Below are 19801 nucleotides of genomic sequence, written 5' to 3' on the forward strand. Positions count from 1 at the left end.
CAGGTTGTTCCAATGGTGTAGTCATAACTGGCATTTCTGTTGCTTGACCATGCTCCTCTGGGATTTGTATTTACACAACATGTCTGTTGTCCTGCTGTAGACATATGAAATCATCTTGGTTATGTATCACTGTGTGTGGATTAATCTGCATTTGAGTCTCCTTGAAAGGAAAAACAGATTCCCTGAAAGTAATATCTCTGCTGACAAAAAAATAATTAGTTTCTAAATCAAACAATTTATATCCCTTTTGTGTAGATGAGTATCCCAAAAAGACTTATTTCTTAGCTCTAGGTGCAAACTTATCCTCCTTCACTAGGTATGTAGCATAGCATAGACAACCAAACACCCTTAGATGATTAAGTGATGGTTTTCTTTTATGTAATAGCTCATAGGGACTCCTGCCAGCCATCACTTTAGAGGGTAATCTATTTATGATGTAAACAGTTGTCTGCACATACTCTCCCCAAAACTTTTATGGTAGATTTGCTTGAAACTTTAGTGCCCTTGCAGTATCTAATATGTGCCAGGGCTTTCTCTCCACAACTCCATTTTGTTGTGGAGTGTAAGCACAACTACTCTAATGAATCACTCCTTGATCCTGTAGAAGAGTGTTCCATTAATTGTTAAAGAATTCAGTTCCATTATTTGTTCGAATCACCTTAATAGAGGTATCAAATTGGGTCTTAACCATGCACAAAAATTGCTTTAAAAAAATAATGGTCTCACTCTTCAATTGTATTAGAAATATCAAAGTTGCTCATGAGTAGTCATCTACAACAGTTAGAAAATAGTACTTTCTATCACGAGTTGACACTCTATATGGCCCCCAAACATCCATATGTACAAGTTCAAAAGGTTTAATGCTCTTCTATTCACTATCAGGAAAGGCAAGCCTAGACTGCTTTTCCATAGGGCATACAAAACATCTATTATGCAAACTGCTATCTACTTTATTCTTCAGAAATGGAATGTGTTGCAACACTGGTGTTGAAGCATGTCCTAGCCTCATATGCCATATCCAACTTGAATCTCCTCCTCTACTTTCAAGCTTAATTGCAGCTACTAATTGTCTCACTCATCTTCCTTTCAGCAAGTACAATACTTCACTTTTCTTACCAATCCCCCTCACCTTTCCATTATAGAGGTCCTGAAATACAACCAACTCAGGTAAAAATAGAGCAGCACATGATAGGTCTCTTGTTAACTTTAATACTGGCATCAAATTAAACTTAAAATCTGGCACATGAAGGACATTCTTTAATATGCTATCAGTTGATAATTGTGAATTACCAATATGAATAATATCAGTACTAGTTCCATTAGGCAACCTTACTGAATCCTTTTTATGCTTATCAATACTCTGAATATTGCTTAACAGATTCAAAGGAGAAGCTATGTGGTATGTACCACCTGAATCAACAATCCACTCATCTGGATGCATGCTTGATGAAAGTGAACAAATAGTACCTGCCATATTAGCTTGTGTCTGCACAAATATATCACCAGGTCCTTCCTTGTTGAGTAGGTTCAGAATTTGTTAATATTGGGCCTCAGTGAAATAATAATCACGTCTGCTTTGTGAATTCACTACTATTTATTTTCCAGGTGGCCCTTCAACATTATTGGCTATCATAGGACTTGCTCTTGGTTGATGCCCTCTCTTCATTTTGAAGTCGTCTGGATATCCAATGATTTTGAAGCAATTTTCCTTAGAGTGTCCATTCATTTTTGCATGCTCGCACTGTAGGAACTGCTTCCTTCCATGATAACCTTAGCCTCTTCCTGCTTGCATAGCCAAAGGATCGAGTTTTTCTATCACTGATAGGTTTCCCATAGCTTTTTGACTTTCATCTTGAGTGATCAATACATATGCTTGATTAAGTGTTAGTTCAGTGGTCTTCATCAAAATCTGACGTCATGCCTGATCATATGTATCATTCAGCCCATTTAGGAACTGCGTCAATTATTGCTGATATAGATGAACAATGTGTTCCTTAGCCTTCGCACAACCACAATTCTGTGAAGACACCAACACATCGTATTCCGCCCAAAGCTCTTTTAGCTTGGTAAAGTAAACAACAACAGAGTCGGTTCCTTGTGAAAGCCTTGAAATTGCCTTGTGTATCTGAAAAATCCTCACTCGATTCACTTTATCGAATCGTTTCTTGAGATCTTCCCACACGGCATGCGCATCCGACGCGTATATGATTCCACTAATGAGATCCTTCGAGACTGAGTTCATGATCCATGAGTGTACTATTGCATTGCAAGTCTCCCATTCCTCATGGAGAGCATCCTTGAACGATTCCTTTTTGCAATCCCCTATGATGAACCCTAATTTTCTCTTAGCCTTTAGAGTCAGTCTCATCGATCTGCTCCATAGGCCATAGTTTTCAGAACCTATGAGCTGAATTGGAATTAACACCAAGCCCAGTGTGTCCGAAGGTTGAAGGAACAATGGATGTGTATGGTCAATCTTCTCAGTCACCATTGACGATCAATTCGAGGTAGCAATTGAACTAGAGAACAATAAGAAAGGAAAATCTGGCTTAGTCGAAATCTCTATGCGAAATTCAACTTTACCTAATGAATTGAACGAGAGTTTCACAGATCGATCTTCTCCGCTTTGATACCATGTTGGGATTCTGCCATTGAGGGAACTTCAAAGAAGGAAATGTCGATATTTTCATTCAACTATAAAATGAGACTTTTTATAGATATTTATAACTAATCAACTAACTAATTCTGTTATAACTATGCTAAATAACTAATGTATACCTCTAACTTCTAATGTTTATTAACTGACCCATATACTAACTAAGGCTTATCTACAGTACTTAAACAAAATATCCCTCTCCTCTATTTCTCAAGTGATGTCTAGCTACCCTTTTTGTTGAACATTTATCTGTGCTCCATAAATGTGACGTTATGTTGAACAAATATCTATTTAATTATGTACTCATTCCATTATAATTGTTTTTTCCTTTTAGCCCAAGTACTGAAAATAACTGAGATGAATGAATGAGTCAGGTCGAAGGAAATATTTCTTGAGGTTTTTTTGTTCATTCATATCAATCACCAGCGGAATTTGGAAATGTAACCTAAATAGTTTAATATTCACATAATATTTTGTATCATATTATGTAGGATTTCTCTTGTAACGACTCGACCGATCGTTTTGAGCTCTAGCACATCATTCAGAGATTTGAGGCCATACGTAGCTTCACTTCATGTATTATGACTTGTACGCATGGTCGGGGTTGAATTTCGGAAAGTTCAGAGTTGATTCAGATGAAAAATTCTAATTTCGAAAGCTTTAAGTTGGAAGAATTGACTAAGGTTTGACTTTTGAGGAAACGACCTTGGAATTGGGATTTGAAGGTTCCAATAGGTTTGTATTATGATTTCGGACTTGGGAGTATGTTCGGATTGAGTATCGGGTGGTCCGGAAGCATTTTAGCGCTTATTGTAAAAAGTTGGTATTTTGAAAGTTTAAGAATTTCTTATGTTTGGTTTGAAGTGGACTTTGGTGTTTTCGATGTTCGTTTGGGATTGCAAGCCTTAGAATAGGTCCGTATCGTGGTTTATGACTTGTACACAAAGTTTGGCATCATTCTGAAATGTTTTGATATAATTCGGACGCGTCTGTCGAAGTTTGGAAGTTTGAAAGTTGAAAGAAGGATTTTGATCGTCGATTCATAATTTTGATGTTATTCGTGGTATTTCAAGCCTTTGGATAAGCTTGGGTAAGGTATTGGGACTTGCTGGTGTGATCGGACGGGGTCCCGGGGGCCTCAGGTGAGTTTCGGGATGGTTTTAGATCAATTCTCCTTGTTTTGCCACTGCTGGTTTCCGGCGTGATTGGTATGAATCGTGATCGCGGAAGTAAGGATGCGATCGCGAAGGGTTATCTGGGCTAGTGGAGGTTTTGTTCAACGCGATCGCGTAAAAGGAAAAGCGACCGCGTAGCTGGAGCAGGTGTTTCTTTGCGTCCGCGTGAGAAGAGTCGCAAACGCAAAGAGTTGAAGAGGCAGGCCTGTTTGGGGGAGTTGTGTTACGCGATCGCGGAAGAACTCATTCGATCGCATAGGGTATTTTCTGAGGCTGGGGATTTTTACCTTCGCATTCGCGTTGTTTGACACGCGTTCGCATAGGCTTGTCTGGTTAAGCTTCGCGATCGCGAAAGCTTTATCACGTTCACGTAAGGGAATTTCTAGGCAAGGTCTATTTGGTCCTTCGCGATCGCGAAGTCTTTTCCGCGATCGCGTAGAAGAGAGGCTGGATATAAGTTAGCAAAAATAGGATTTGCTCATTTCATCTCATCTTTCTCTCTTGGAGCTGACTTTGGGGCGATTTTGGAGAGCTATTTCATCCATCTCTTGGGGGTAAGTGTTTCTAAACAACTTTTGATTATATTTCATAAACACATATGAAATTTTAACATGAAAATTTGTAGAAAAGTTGGGATTTTGAAGAAAGACCTAGAAATTGGTATTTTTTAATTTTTACCACAAAACTGGACATGGAATTGGGAATAAATTATATTTTTGAGTTCGTAATGTTATGGGTAAAGTTTATCTTCGAAACTTTTCAGAATCCAGGCATGTGGGCCCGAGGGTTGACTTTATTGACTTTTCGAGCAGAGTTGAAAATTGTTATAAATTGATTTATTATGAGTATTAGACAATATTTTTATTGGTTTGCACATTGTTTGACTTGTTTTGGAGCGACATGCATCGATTTGAGGTGTTAGAGTGACGTTGGAGCCGGTTATGGAACTTCGGAGCGAGGTAAGTCTCCTGTCTAACCTTGTAAGGGGAAAATTACCTCGTAGGTGTTATATTCTTATGTGCTACATGTTGTGGGAGCTACGCACGTATGCGGTGACGGTAGAATTCCTGATTATGTCCGGGTAGACTTAGGTTCACGCAATGCTATAATTGTACTATTTGAGTTATCTTTGCTAGTTTAATTCATTTACTTCACGTTACGACTTGAGACTGGACTTGCATAGGGTGATAGACTCGCTATTGTAGAGATGCGACAATCTACTTGATAATCCGCGGAATAATTTGTGCTTCCCTTATGAATTTCTCCCGCGTTGTGCATACTCATGGCAAAGTTTTCCTTAAATTTCATAACTCACACGTATATTCGTGAGCGGAGTCAAGGACCCGTTAAAGCTTCTTATTCTAATGGGATCGGGCCGTTCGCCTTGGCAGGATTTTGTACCACACTCTTATGGGAGCGGGTCGTTCGCCTCGGCAGTATAATAGATGCATCTATGGTTCGTGCCGCTCGACCCTCAACAGTGTACACATTATTATGGGATCGGGTCGTTCGCCTCGGCAGTATCATATTCCTTATCGGGTCGTACGACCTCGGCACAATCGTGCATTATATCACTAGAAGTTCAACTATTCACGAGATTTTCCTTCCACTGATGCCTTGCATTTTATATGGTATTTCTTATTAATTTGATTTTGGCATTTGATATTTTCCAAGCTGTTGAGATAGGATACGAGATTGAGAAGTTTATATCGTTAAAAGAAATTTTGAAAGATTATGCTGGTTACCATTTCATCCTACTATTACTATTGTGCTTCATATCTGTTTAGAATTTAGCATACTACTTTAATGGACCTCTAGTAAGTGTCGGTGTCAACCCCTCGTCACTACTTCTCCGCGGTTAGGCAAGATACTTACTGGGTATGCGTTGATTTATGTACTCATGCTAAACTTGCTGCATTTATTGTGCAGGTATATATATATATGTCTGGTGGTCTTTTGGGCCAAGGGCGCGACTGTTGCGGAGACTTTATGGTGAGCTGTATTCCATGTTACGATCCGCCGCATACAGAGTCTCCATTAGAGCTATTTATATTCTCATGTCTATCTTGTATTCCAGATAGATGTTGTATTATTATTGTACTCCTTAGTAGATGCTCATGCACTTGTGATACCGAGTTTTGGGGGTTCCTACTGGTTGTTCATTATTATAGTTCATGTAATTATTACCATTTTACCTTGTAATTTATATTTTATACGAAAATTGGAAAATAAAATCACAGGTTTTCTACGAGTACCAGATTTTACTCTATTTATTTAATGGGATTCATGATTTCAGAAATAATAAAATGAGTAACTAAGTTGATTAATCACTGTTGGCTTGCCTGACGGCGGCATTAGGCGCCATCACAACCTATAATGGATTTTTTATCGTGACAGCTTGGTATCAGAGCTGTAGGTTCACTTGGGTCTCATGAGTCATGAGAAAGTCTAGTAGAGTCTTGCAGATCGGTATGGAGACGTTTGTACTTATCTTCGAGAGGCTACAGGGCTGTTAGGAGCACTTTCCTTCTTGATTCCTCGTCGTGCGATTTGATTCCATCGAGGCTTATGCCTTCAATTCCTTCCTACTCACTTTTACACGATGTTGAGCTCTTGTTATCAATGGGGCATTGAAAAGTTGCAGTGGTACTATAGATGTAGTGCATGATGTATCTCCCTACGTATTCAAACGAGCTATTGTCGTCGTCATGTGGAAGGTTGTTCTGTCTTTTCAGCCCTGTATTAGTATTGCCTATGGTTTTGAGGCTATGCATGAATTGCTATGATGTTCATGAGTGGTTATCGCGCAATGTTTGTGTGATGGTAGGGTACTTGTTTATGTGTAGAGGCAGTGAATGACTCGAAGGGAGGATTTTTCAGTGCATGGTTTAGAGGTTCGACATTTAATTCCAGCGGAGAAGAGGCAATCAGACAATGAATGTCCAGGCTTTGGTTGATAGAGTAAAGAGGCTTGATATTTTTGAGCATGGTGGAATTCTCAATTGTGATGTGGTGTCGTCGTCCTTGTTAAACTCATTAAGGATCGCCGGTGTTATGGTCTTCTTTATTTGCCTTTGGGGCAGGGTGTTGTGAAATGATGCTTGAGAAGCAGTTGTCAGAGATGGAGGCGTGTAGCTATTTCAGAATTGAATCGGAGTTTCTAATGCTGATGGCTCGAGAAAGATGATCTTCGAGGAGGCTTTGGGTTGGTAGCAATTTATCAGTTCAGGTGCTACAGAGATGGATTTCGATTTGAGGCGGCAATTGGGCAACGAAGGATGAGGAAAGACATGGCGGGAAGTGTCTCGCTGTGGTTGAATTGCTAGCAGGTTAAGAATGAAAAGCAGAGGTTGAGAAGTTGCTTAAAGGAGATGGTTTAACCGAAGTGGGAGTAACAGAGTAGCATATGGATCCACATTGTAGGATAGCCACATGCCTTTAGAAAAGTTTATAGCGATTTGGGAATCATGGTGGAAAGTGACTAAGTCTACGGATTTTATTTGGGATGGAGGCTACTGCACTGAGGAAGATTGAATATGGCAAAGAAGAGTTTGTATGAAATGAAGAGGGGTGTGAAAACTTGATTATCGTTTTGGATGCAACATGACTTCGAGTTTGGAACGTATCGTCGGACTTTCAGTTGATGTCAATGGGGAATGAACAGACTCTTACAGCTGGTGAACGAGCACGGGCTTAGGAGGTTTTACTAATTTCGTGGTGGTTGTACCCAATGCAGCGTTGTTGGAAGATGTCGGTGTGGAAATTCCACAGGTGGGCTATCTCCTGTGAGCAGGTTAGAGGTTGCGTGATTTTTTATGAAGCTTCTATAAAGAGTTATACTTACTACCCAACGGGAGGTCAAATAGTCTATTGTGGCTGATAATTCGAGATGTTTATGAAGAGTTTAACAAGAGATTTTGAGACGTTTGCCGAGTTAATGGTGCGAGGTCATAGTAATTGGTAAGGAGGAATCCTTGTGGATTCTAGATTTATGTGCTTGTAGCTTTAAGCTAAGTGGGGGAGCCCACCGCCTACGATTGGATCGCGTGGTTGTCGGCTTGTGCGGTTTCTGGTTATCGGTGCATTGATGGATTAATTATGACTAAGAAAAGAAAACATCAGGGGTAATTCTGGTAAAGAACTTGATGAATGTGTGCTATATTTCGCCTTATCAATTCATGTGTAGGTTTTTGGAAAGACTCGGAGTTTGTGCTTATTATGGATGTAATGTTCGAGGAAACAAATTCACCCGATTGCTTCTTCGGGAGTGTTCATGTGCTAACAGAGCGTTGGAGTTTGATTATACTCGGAACTAGGTCAGAGTGGGTGACTCTAAATAGTGGTTCTAATGGTTTCAAGGATGTAAGCGCGGTGTCTAAGGATTTTGGGTCCGTTGTGTGGTTAATGATCGAGTCTTTGCAGTGGGTATTGAGACAATGTGATCTCGTGATTTGGGTCACTCGGGATGGGTGTTGATCGAGTTTTGTTATGTTTTTGAATGAAGACATTATTATTTCTAAGGCAGGTCAAGAGTAAATTGAAGGAAGTTGGGTCGGTTGGTAATGGTTTGAATCAGCATGATTGTGGCAATGCTCAGTTCCTTTGGCGCGTTAAGTTATACAGGTGGTTGGTGGTTGTATGTGCAGGCTTGACAACAACCATAATTTGATTGATTTGGGAGGTATTTGATTCAAATGGCCTTGTTATGTGTAAATGGATCCCGGAAGAGTTATGGTGTTTTAGACCACAACTTGAGGTTTGTATTTTCTGCGGTTATGTGGATTCAGTTGTGTATTGCAATGGTTCTTCTGAAATGAGTTTAGTGAAAGGTTCTTAGCTAATGGAGTAATTATTCTACTAGAAGTTCAGGGGTTATGATGAATTCTTGTACTCTCGCGTAGCAACATGATAGGTGCAGTGAGCGGCATGGGAATTTGAATTGGAGGATCAAGGTTGCGGTTCGGTGTTGGCAAGAATGTCACGAGCTCGGAGGAGCGGGAGAAAATTTTAGATGTTTAGAGTTAGCTAGCATTGTCTTAGTGTCGCCTGAGAACTGTGTCCTGGGTAAGAGGCATCGTGTATTGATTTGCGGATTCTTGATTTGCTTTACAGAATTAGTATGGTTGGTGGTATGGAGGTGCAGACTTTGCTACCTGGTGCGGAAGGTCGTGGGAGCGTATCCCACGGGAAAATTGTATAAATGTGACCTATTAGTCACTTGATTGCTAAAGATTGAAACCAAGCATGGAGATTATGGTACTATCGTTAATGTGAGAGTTTATGCTTGGAAGGCACTCTATTCCTTTGGTTGTGAACTGTGAGAGTTTGTTCCAAATTGGGACGGTTGTTCGTGTGCGTCTTGAATAGGGCCATTGTGGATCCTTGAAAGGTTGTTGGCCCAGTATGGGATGATCGGAATCAACTTGGAGTCCGTTGGTGGGTCTAATGATAATGTGTGCTCTACATCAGGTCGGATGTGTCCATTCGGCATAGTATTGCTTATAGAGGAGTCCTCTGGCGCTGGATGTTATCCCCCTCGTCAGCTATTCTATGTAATACTCTATTATGCCATTTTGGTTATGAGACGGCTTATTTATTCGCACATGTGTTGTAATCCCGTGTAGCTTGTGGTGTTAAATGAGTAAGATGGCTCTCGAGATGCAGGTCATTTATTGCACCTTAGTCGTGCTTAGGGTTTTGTAGTGTATGGCACTATCCCTCTCCCCAGGGTTGTATTATGCACTTGGCGTGCTTGTGGTCGATATTCTGGCATTTCGTAAGTATAAGCATTTCGGCTTGATGGGTGTGTCCTTATTGATTGTTATGTGTGGATAAGGTGGCACGCCACTATGGGTAAATTGTTTGGATCGGGTGGCACGCCTCCACGGGTATGTTGTGTGGATCGGGTTGCACGCCGCAACGATGTCATGTTTGGATTGGTTTGCACGCCGCAACAGTGTCATATTTGGATCTGATTGCACGCAACATATGTCATATTTGGATCGGGTTGCACCCCGCAATAGTAAGATGTTGAGTAAGGTTCCTTATATCTATTCTTGTGTATTTTGTTTCTCATTCTCTGAGAAGGGTTCATAGCGTCTGTTTGACCGTTTTATTTATTACGCTGGCTGAGTAGTTCTTTTCTAGAGTTAGTTCTTCCTTATGTATCATATTTAAGTTGAAGCTTGTTAGCGCATTGATGGCGTCATATGAGATTTTGGTCAGTGTTTGAGGTGGCTCATTGCCGGAGCAGTTTGTACTGGGTGAGACGAGATTTTTGGACCTGAAATTGGTGCGAGCGGATTTATGCAAGGTGCATTAAAGAGAAAGTGTCACTATTCGATTTAGAATGAGGTAACGGTTCTTGCCAAGCGTAGAAACTCCGTGAGTTATTGATTTGATGGGTGGTTATGAGTTACTGTGCATCTTATTCATCGTTGCAGTACTGTGAGGATTGAAACCGGGCCTATATATTTTATGAGGTATACTACGGGCGCCGAGTCAGTGAAATTGTAGCTGTTGTGCTTGGAGGAGGTTATCATGGGCAAATGAGTTATGTGGTGCATTGTGTGATGTCAGCATGGGTGCATGATCGTGTGTGGGTTCAGTGTGTGGAGATTGATACGGTGTTCGTAGGATTGAATCAAGTCTTGTAGAGAAATTCGGAGGATGGAATTTCGTCCTAAGGCTTGTTGGCTAAAATGAAAAGGAAGATCTTCAGTCTGACTCGATCTAATGTGCTCAACTGGGTTGTGGTGGCACGGGTAGGTGCACAAGGTGTTGAACAGTGATTTTGGACAGCTCCAGAACAGTTCTTGGCACGTTCGAGGATGAACGTATGTTTAAGTGGGGGAGAATGTAACGACCTGACCGGTTGTTTTGAGCTTTAGCATGTCGTTTGGAGATTTGAGGCCTTTATTAGCTTCACTTCATGTATTATGACTTGTAAGCGTGGTCGGGGTTGAATTTCGGAAAGTTCAGAGTTGATTAGGATGGAAAATTCTAATTTTGGAAGCTTTAAGTTGGAAGAATTGATTAAGGTTTGACTTTTGAGTAAACGACCTCAGAATTGGGATTTGAAGGTTCCAATAGATTTGTATGACGATTTCGGACTTAGGCGTATGTTCAGGTTGAGTATCGGGTGGTCCGGAAGCATTTAGGCTCTTATTGTAGAAAGTTAGCATTTTCAAAGTTTAAAAATTTCTTATGTTTGGTTTGAAGTAGACTTTGGTATTTTCGATGTCCGTTTGGGATTCTGAGCCTTGGAATAGGTCTGTATCGTGGTTTGTGACTTGTACACAAAGTTTGGCGTCATTCCGGAATGTTTTGATATGATTCGGACGCATCCGTCGAAGTTTGGAAGTTTGAAAGTTGAAAGAAGGATTTTGATCACCGATTCGTGATTTTGATGTTATTCGTGGTATTTCAAGCCTTTGGATAAGTTTGGGTAAGGTATTGGGACTTGCTGGTGTGATCGGACGGGGTCCCGGGGGCCTTAGGTGAGTTTTGGGATGGTTTTAGATCAATTCTCCTTGTTTTGCCACTGCTGGTTTCCGGTGTGATTGGTATGAATCGTGATCGCGGAAGTAAGGATGTGATCGCGAAGGGTTATCTGGGCTAGTGGAGGTTTTGTTCAACGTGATCGCGTAAAAGGAAAAGCGACCGCGTAGCTGGAGCAGGTGTTTCTTCACGTTCTCGTAAGAAGAGTCGCGAATGTAGAGAATTGAGAAGGCAGGCCTGTTTGGGGGAGTTGTGTTACGCGATCGCGGAAGGACTCACGCAATCGCGTAGGATATTTTCTGAGGCTGGGGATTTTTGCCTTCGCATTCGCATTGACACGCGTAGGATTGTCTGGTTAAGCTTCGCGATCGTGAAAGCTTTATCGCGTTCGCGTAAGGGAATTTCTAGGCAAGATCTGTTTGGCCTCCACAATCGCGAGGTCTTTTCCGCAATAGCGAGGTCTTTTCCACGATCGCGTAGAAGGGAGGCCGAATATAAGTTAGGAAAAACGGGATTTGCTCATTTCATCTCATCTTTCTCTCTTGGAGCCGACTTTGGGGCGATTTTGGAGAGCTATTTCATCCATCTCTTGGGGGTATGTGTTTATAAACAACTTTTGATTATATTTCATGAACACATATGGAATTTTAACATGAAAATTGGTAGAAATTTTGGAATTTTGAAGAAAGACTTAGAAATTGGCATTTTTGGATTTTTACCATGAAATTGGACATGGAATTGGGAATAAATCATATTTTTGAGTTGGTAATTTTTTGGGTAAAGTTTATCTTCGAAACGTTTCGGAATCCGGGCAAGCTCGAGGGTTGACTTTTTTGACTTTTCGAGCGAAGTTGGAAATTGTTATAAATTGATTTATTATAAGTATTAGAGTATATGTTTATTGGTTTGAACATTGTTTGACTAGTTTTGGAGCGACGAGAATTAGTTTGAGGTGTTAGAGTGGCATTGGAGACGGTGATGGAACTTCGGAGCGAGGTAAGTCTCCTGTCTAACCTTGTGAGGGGGAAATTACCCCGTAGGTGTTATATTCTTATGTACTATATGTTGTGTCACACCCTTTTATTTACCCCCAAAATGATATGTATTATGGATTATTACGGGTTATAGAGTTTTTCTAATTAAAGTGACAAACTTGAGTAGGGATTATTTTATTTACAGAGTCGCCACTTGGAATTGAATTTTTGGGTATTCCAAGTCACCTTTTTATTTGAATCCCTAGTCAAAGGAAGGTTTGAATCTATTATTATTGGTCTGCGAAAACAAAGTCCGGGTAAGGAATTCTATTGACCGGGGAGAAGGTATAAGGCATTCCCCGAGTCCCGTGGTTCTAGCACGGTCGCTTTATTAACTACATTTGGCTTATATTATTTTTGGATAAACTGTGTTTTATTGATTTTCATGTTTTACATATCCGTTTTTTATTTCTTGATTGTTGAAGAATGTTTTGAATAATAAGATGTCATAACCACATTACGCAAGCGAATGTGTGATCGAGACGAAATTTATTAATTTTGTCATAACAGTGCTACGCAAGCGAATCCGCAGTCACAACAATGGACTATTAGCACGCTATTACTTTTGGAAAAATTACTACATTTGTCCTTTGAGAAATAATTGACCAGCATATGAATCAAAATGGACGTCTTTGTATTGTATTGGGCCTCTACAGAACTTATCTTATTTGGCCCAATCTTTTGTTTGAAACTAGACCCCACAACTCATCAACTTGGTCCCAACAAATTGAAGCTAAAGCAGTAAACTCTTAGCCTAAATTCTTTAACATTGTGCCCGAAATTCTTCCTCCCAAAGTGTGCTACGTTAATGCAGTGTAGTGATGGAAATATTTTCACAAATAAATACCAATATCAATATGATTCCACAATAGAACAATATAGATATAAAAAATGATATAGGCATTGAACTAAAGATATTAACACGAGAACGAAAATAATACTTCATTCAAGCACAAGATCCATAATATAGAATACCAATTTCAACATTATCAAGATTAAGGCAAGGAATGAACCTCAAAGTTTTGAATCTGAACTTTCAATATTTTACAGCTCTGAAATCCAAAAGCGAACAAGACCATGAACGATCCACCACTCGAACTCGGCGGACTCGGATCGGACCTCGACTCTACTCGACTCAGAAACATTAGCTATTTTTTTACGGTGTTTTGGAGGTGAGTGATAAGTGGGGATTTTGACTACTTATTTGTACCTTTTGACTTTCGTGTTAGTTCAAAAATGCTTAAAGGTATTCCCGAAAACTGATGAAATATGCTTACTTGCAGGAGTATTGGAAAATCAGCCAGAGTGATGAAATTCAACTCAAGAAGGAGTGACTTTGAATAAGGACAAAAATCAAGCAAAAAAGGCTAAAGTGCGGACCGCGGAATTCTGTCTGTGGCCGCAGAACAAGAAGAAAAGTTGACAGTGCGACAATGCAAAGTGCGGACCGCACAATAATTGTGCGGCCGCAGAAGTCAAGGTTCAGAGAGTTGGGAATTCAAGACAATCAAGATCTGCGGACCGCACTATAATTGTGCGACCGCACCCAGAATTATGCGGTCCGCGAAACTCAAGATGTGCGGTAGCACCCGAAATTGTGCGGTCCGCAGAACTCAAGAAGTGCGGCCGCATTTCAGAATTGTGCGGCCACAGAAACCACTCCTGTTAAGAGTTACAGCAAAGTGCGGACCGCACACAGAATTGTGCGGCTGCAGAACCTCCTAAAGGGAAATTTTATCAGAAAATTCTAGCTTTGTATAAATAGTCTACTTTCACAAAATTAGGTCATGTTTTGAATATCTGAAAGTTGGTAGCCGTTTTGTTTTACTATTTTAGGAAACTTTATCATAGCTTGTCAATTTTACATTGGATGTTCATCTATTTATCATTAAATATGAGTTTAATCATCTTTTCTTCTTTATTTTCTTCATCACCCACTATGAATAGCTAAATTTCTAGCTAGGGTTGTGACTCAACCCTAGTGTGGGTACCTAATGGGTGTTTGATTTAGGGATTGTTTATAGTTGAGTGTGTAATATTTAGCCTAGTTCTTGCTATAATTGTAGAATGACTGGTTGCAAACATTGATTCAAGCCTATTTGACTTAGTCTCTACTTGAGAAAGAGAGACTTAGTCTAGGAAAATTTGGCTAACAAGAAATTGGGATGAATTCAAGAAATTGATAGTCCCAATTAAAGGGTTGAATCTAGAGATAGTAAAACCCGACTTGAGCATCTATCAACTGTTTTGTGCATTACCCATTTGGACTTGAGAAAGCCAAATTGGGCAAAACCACTCTATTACCGAGAGGTATTGAGTGGGTAATTGTGTGTTGATTGCTGTAATACACCTTGACCAACAAAACCCGCTCTAAAGCCCATAACCCGTTAGGCAAACACCTAAGTGGAAGTCAGAGCCCTAGAGCTTTTACATACTTGAAAAACAACACACCAAATATTATTCTCTAGCTTTACATTTGCAAACTGTAGCATAATTTAGAAGTAGAATCAAAACACAGCTTGTGGAAGTGCATCTTAAACACTTTACGTGCTTAATCCGAATATATACCTAATCCCATCTACGCTCCCTGTGGATTCGATCCCGACTTCTAGTTGGGTATTATTATTGTAATTGATCGCTTCACAACCACAAACTGAGGTGTGATTTTGGCGAGATCATTTTTTGGCGCCGCTGCATGGGAGCGTAAAAAACAAATTTAGCTATATACTTGGTTTTGTGTGTGACTTGTCTTCCTTTCCTTCCGTGTTACTAATCATTTTGGTGAAACAATTGTAGGTACAAAATAAATGGCTCTCAACAAAATATGATCCTCTCGGAAACTTGCCATTGGGGGAGGATGTGGATGATGACCAAGTTGACGAGGTTCCTCTTGAACCTCAAGCAAATAGACGAGGCCGACCGCCTAATGACAATGTTCCCGTCCCTCCCCCACCTTCACCAAGAGCAGTTCCACACCAGGTGTTTCCGAATGAAGGGTATGCAAGTGCCATAATCCCGCCCTGCATTAGGGCGGGCAACTTTCAAATCACAAATGTTATGCTCATATTGCTAGAGCAACGGGGATTCTTCACCGAGGCTCCGAATCAAAATGCGTACAAACACTTGAAAGGATTTGTGGACACTTGCTGGGGGAGTAAACAGACAAACGTCTCCGAGGATGCTTTAAGGTTGTGGCTATTTCCTTTTTCACTATGGGGGAAAGCCTTGGATTGGTTAGAAAGATTGCCAAACAATTCCATCCATACATGGGATGAGTTGGCGGAGAAATTCATTGCCAAGTTCTTTTCTCCCGGGCATATGGCTACTCTTAGAGACGAGATTCTGGCATTCAAGCAAGAACCCAATGAGCCTTTGCACGATATAAGGGAGAGGTACCGTACTATGGTAAAAGAGTGCCCGAACAATGACATGACTGAGGCTATGATCCAACAAACTTTCTATAGGGGGGTCAATACTACCAATCAATGCGTGGTCAACCAAATTGCCGGTGGAAATTTCATGACAACACCATATACCGAAGCTTGTGAGATCTTAGATGAAATGGCGGATACTTTATCGGCATGGCAAAGTAGAATAAATGTTCCTCAAGGTGATCCAAATGTGATTCACCTACATAAAGAATTGCATGATCATGGGCAAGCAATTACCGAGTTGGCCACTACAATGAATCAATTAGCCAAAGCTCAACTTCAACAAGTTCAAGGTCCTAAACAAGTAAATGCAATAGAGGGTGTCATTATGATGGTAAACAAGAGAAGGTAAAAAGGTCAACAAGTGCAAAACCGTGCGGAACAATTATGTGCAAGAAGATAATGGGTTTGATTAAGATGAATCATACAATGAACAAGAGGAGGAAGTGAAATATGTGAATAACTTCCAAGGGCAAAGAAATAATTTTCAAGGCCCGAATCAACAACAATAGCGATCTCAAGGTAATCAAGGGAATTGGAACTCAAACAAACAAGGCAATTGGAGTGGTGGTAACAACCAAGGTAGTTCGAACAATCAAAACAATCAAGGAAATTGGAATGGTCAAAACAACCAAAGCAATTGGGGTAGCAATAGTCAAGGATATTGGGGAGGCAACAACCAAAGGAGATGGAACAATAACCAAGGGAATCGTGGGTCGGTCTTTGAAAGACCCCCGATGTATCAACAACCAAGCAACATGCCTCTTTATACTTCCCATGGTCCTAGTTCTTCCAACAATGATATGGGATGAATTGAGAACATGTTTAAACAAATGATGGAGAAGAATGCCGACTCCGATGCTCAACTAGCCTCTCACAATAGAGGTGATTTCTAAACTCCTGCCCCTACATCCGTGAAGGGAGTGAGGCACTTCTTGGGTCATGCGGGGTTCTATCGCCACATGACCCCTTGTGTAAGCTTTTGGAGAAGGATTCCAAATTCTATTTCAACGAGGATTGCATGAAAGCATTTGAATTGCTCAAGTTCAAATTGACTACTACTCCTATTATCACCGCACCGGATTGGAGCTTGCCTTTGGAGCTCATGGCGATCGGAGCAGTTTTGGGGCAACATATCAACAAAATCTTCCATCCGGTCTACTATGCTAGTAAGACCATGAACGATGCCCAAGTTAATTACATGATGACCGAAAAAGAGCTCCTTGCTATTGTCTTTGCTATGGAGAAGTTCCGCCTGTACTTGATGGTTACAAAGGTGATTGTCCACACCGATCATGCAACGCTTTGGTACTTAATGAGCAAAAAGGATTCAAAGGCGAGGTTAATGTGGTGGGTGCTTTTATTGCAAGAGTTCGATCTCGAAATCGAAGACCGCAAAGGCAATGAAAACCAATTGCCGAACAACTTGTCTCGCTTGGAAGAGGAGGGGAGGCCACATGATGGCCTTGAGATTAATGACTCCTTTCCCGATGAGAAACTTCTAGACATTTTAATGACCGAGATGTCATGGTTCGCCGACTTAGCAAATTATCTTGTAAGCGGTATGGTACCGAATGAGTTCTCTTCAATCCAAAGAAAGAAGCTCAAATGGGATTGCCTTGACTATTATTGGGATAAACCGTATCTCTTCCGAATTTGTACCGATGGTGTGATTCGACGATGTGTGCCGGAGGAAGAACAAGTGGAAATTCTTGAAGCTTGCCACTCTTCACCATATGATGGTCACTATGGTGGAGTGAGAACAATGGCAAAAGTGTTGAGTTGTGGATTCTATTGGCCTACCCTCTACAAGGATGCTAGTGATCTAGTCAAGCATTGTGATGAATGTCAAAGGGACAGAGGGATTTCTAAGAAAATTGAGATGTCACTCACCACCATCTTGGAAATTGACATTTTTGATGTGTGGGGCATTGATTTCATGAGACCATTTGTAAGAGCTTGTGGGAACACATACATTTTGGTAGCGGTGGACTATGTGTCAAGGTAGGTTAAGGTTGTTGCTCTACCTAACAATGAAGCTCGAAGTGTGGTGGTATTTTTGAAAAAGAATATCTTTACAAGATTTGGAACTCCAAGGGACATTATAAGTGATGGGGGATCGCACTTTTGCAACAAAGCTTTTGATACCTTACTCACAAAGTATGGTGTCACTCATAAAGTCTCGATCCCCTATCATCCTCAAGCAAGCGGACAAGTGGAAGTCTCCAACCAGGAGATCAAGTGTATTTTGTCAAAGACTATGAATGCTAACCGAACGGATTGGTCGAAGAAACTTGATGATGTTCTATGGGCTTATAGGACGGCTTACAAAACACCGATTGGGATGTCTCCATACCGGTTGGTGTTCGGGAAGGCTTGTCACATTTCGGTGGAACTTAAGCACAAGGCTATGTGCGCATTGAAGAAGCTAAATCTTGAGTGGGATGTCGCTGCCAACTTAAGGGTGGCACAATTAAATGAGCTTGATGAATTTCGGTACCATGAATATACAAGTTCTTCCTTATATAAGGAGAAGATGAAGTACCTCCATGACAAATACATTCGAAACAAGGAGTTCAAAGAAGGTGATCTTGTGTTATTGTTCAATTCTTTGTTACGGATGTTTCCAGGAAAGTTGAAGTCTAAGTGGAGTGGTCAGTTTGAGGTTGTGAATGTGACACCCTTTGGTGCATTAGACTTGAAGAATAAAAATAATGAAGTGTTAAGAGTCAATGGTCACCATGTGAAGCATTATCTTGGAAAAGTTTATGAGGGCCATGTTGTGGCATTAATTCATTTCAAGTGATTGATGGTAATCTGCGTCATGCCGCGACGTTAAATCAGGCGCTTCTTGGGAGGCAACCCATGTTGCTTTTTATTCTTTTTAGATAGGTTTTGTTCTGTGCTAAATAGTTTTGAAGTGAATTGCAGGAATAAGTGTGCTTTGCAGGAACTGTGCTTGAAAAAATGGCTAAGTGTTAAAAAAGTGCAGACCACACAATCTTGCATGCCACAGCAGAAAGGAGTCTGCGGCCGCACAATTCTTTGGTCGGCCGCACAACTGGAGACCCAAAAATGCAAACACTCTGAAGTTTGCAATTGCAGAAAAATGGCCAATCTGCGGCCGCACTTGGAATTGTGCGGCCCGCACAAATATTTGCAGCCGCACCCAATTTTGTGCGGACCACATATCTTCAGAGGGACCAGGTACAAAGTGCAGACCACACACAAAATTATGCGGCCGCACTCAGCTGCACATTTTCAACCTATAAATAGGCCCTCCTCTCACTGTTCCAAACTTTACACACTGAGAACTCTTGGCACCTAAGCAAGTACAGTACACAAAAATTGTTTCAAACATCACACTCATTTCATCATCCTAGATTCTTCCCTACATCCTTCATCACTGGTATGTTTAATTCGTGTTTAAAGTTTTCCAAATTTTCTTAGTTTTTGTTCTTAATTAGTATAGTTAATTTTAGGCCTAAATGTCAGATGATTCATCATGTGTGCTTAAAATTATTTGGGTAATTTCATATGTACTCATTGGGGGTTGGGTAAATCATGTATCATGTCTAATTTGCCAATACCATGTCCAAATTGTGTAAATAATTGAAAAACCTAAGTTTAGTGCCGTCTAATTTTGAATTGTGCGGCCGCACATGAAATTGTGGGGTCCGCAGATCCTTAGTTTTAGGGCAAGTTTGTGCATTCAATGTGCGGACTGCAGTCAAAATTGTGCGGTACGCATAAAATGATCTGCGACCGTATTGTGCGACCGCAGATCCAAACTTTAGAGAACTGGTATTACTGGGGCTAGAATTGTGCGGCCGCACTCACAATTGTGCAGTCCGCACTTCAATTGTGTGGCCACACTTCAAAATTGTATGGTCCGCACAAGGTAGTCTTCGGCCGCACTTCAAAATTGTGCAGTCCGCACAAGGCAGTCTGCGGCCGCACTCAGAATTGTGCGGACCGCACTTTCACATTTGCATACTGTTTTGT

At 40.8% G+C, this 19801-nt stretch overlaps 1 protein-coding gene across 1 annotated transcript; it reads right to left on the reverse strand.

The window, feature by feature from the left end:
• Nucleotides 1–1963: 1963 nt before the first annotated feature.
• On the reverse strand, nt 1964–2491 carry LOC142169744 (uncharacterized). The gene has a single exon (XM_075231650.1). It carries the CDS (start codon nt 2489–2491, stop codon nt 1964–1966), a length of 528 nt encoding a protein of 175 aa, XP_075087751.1.
• Between the last annotated feature and the right edge of the window lie 17310 nt (nt 2492–19801).

The sequence above is a fragment of the Nicotiana tabacum genome, chromosome 15, assembly GCF_000715075.1.
Source record: "Nicotiana tabacum cultivar K326 chromosome 15, ASM71507v2, whole genome shotgun sequence".
In the NCBI taxonomy this organism is placed as follows: Eukaryota; Viridiplantae; Streptophyta; class Magnoliopsida; order Solanales; family Solanaceae; genus Nicotiana; species Nicotiana tabacum.

Bases quoted from the DNA above. Each gene is read 5' to 3' on its own strand.
- LOC142169744 (XM_075231650.1), bottom strand. From the start codon at position 2,491: ATGGTGACTGAGAAGATTGACCATACACATCCATTGTTCCTTCAACCT.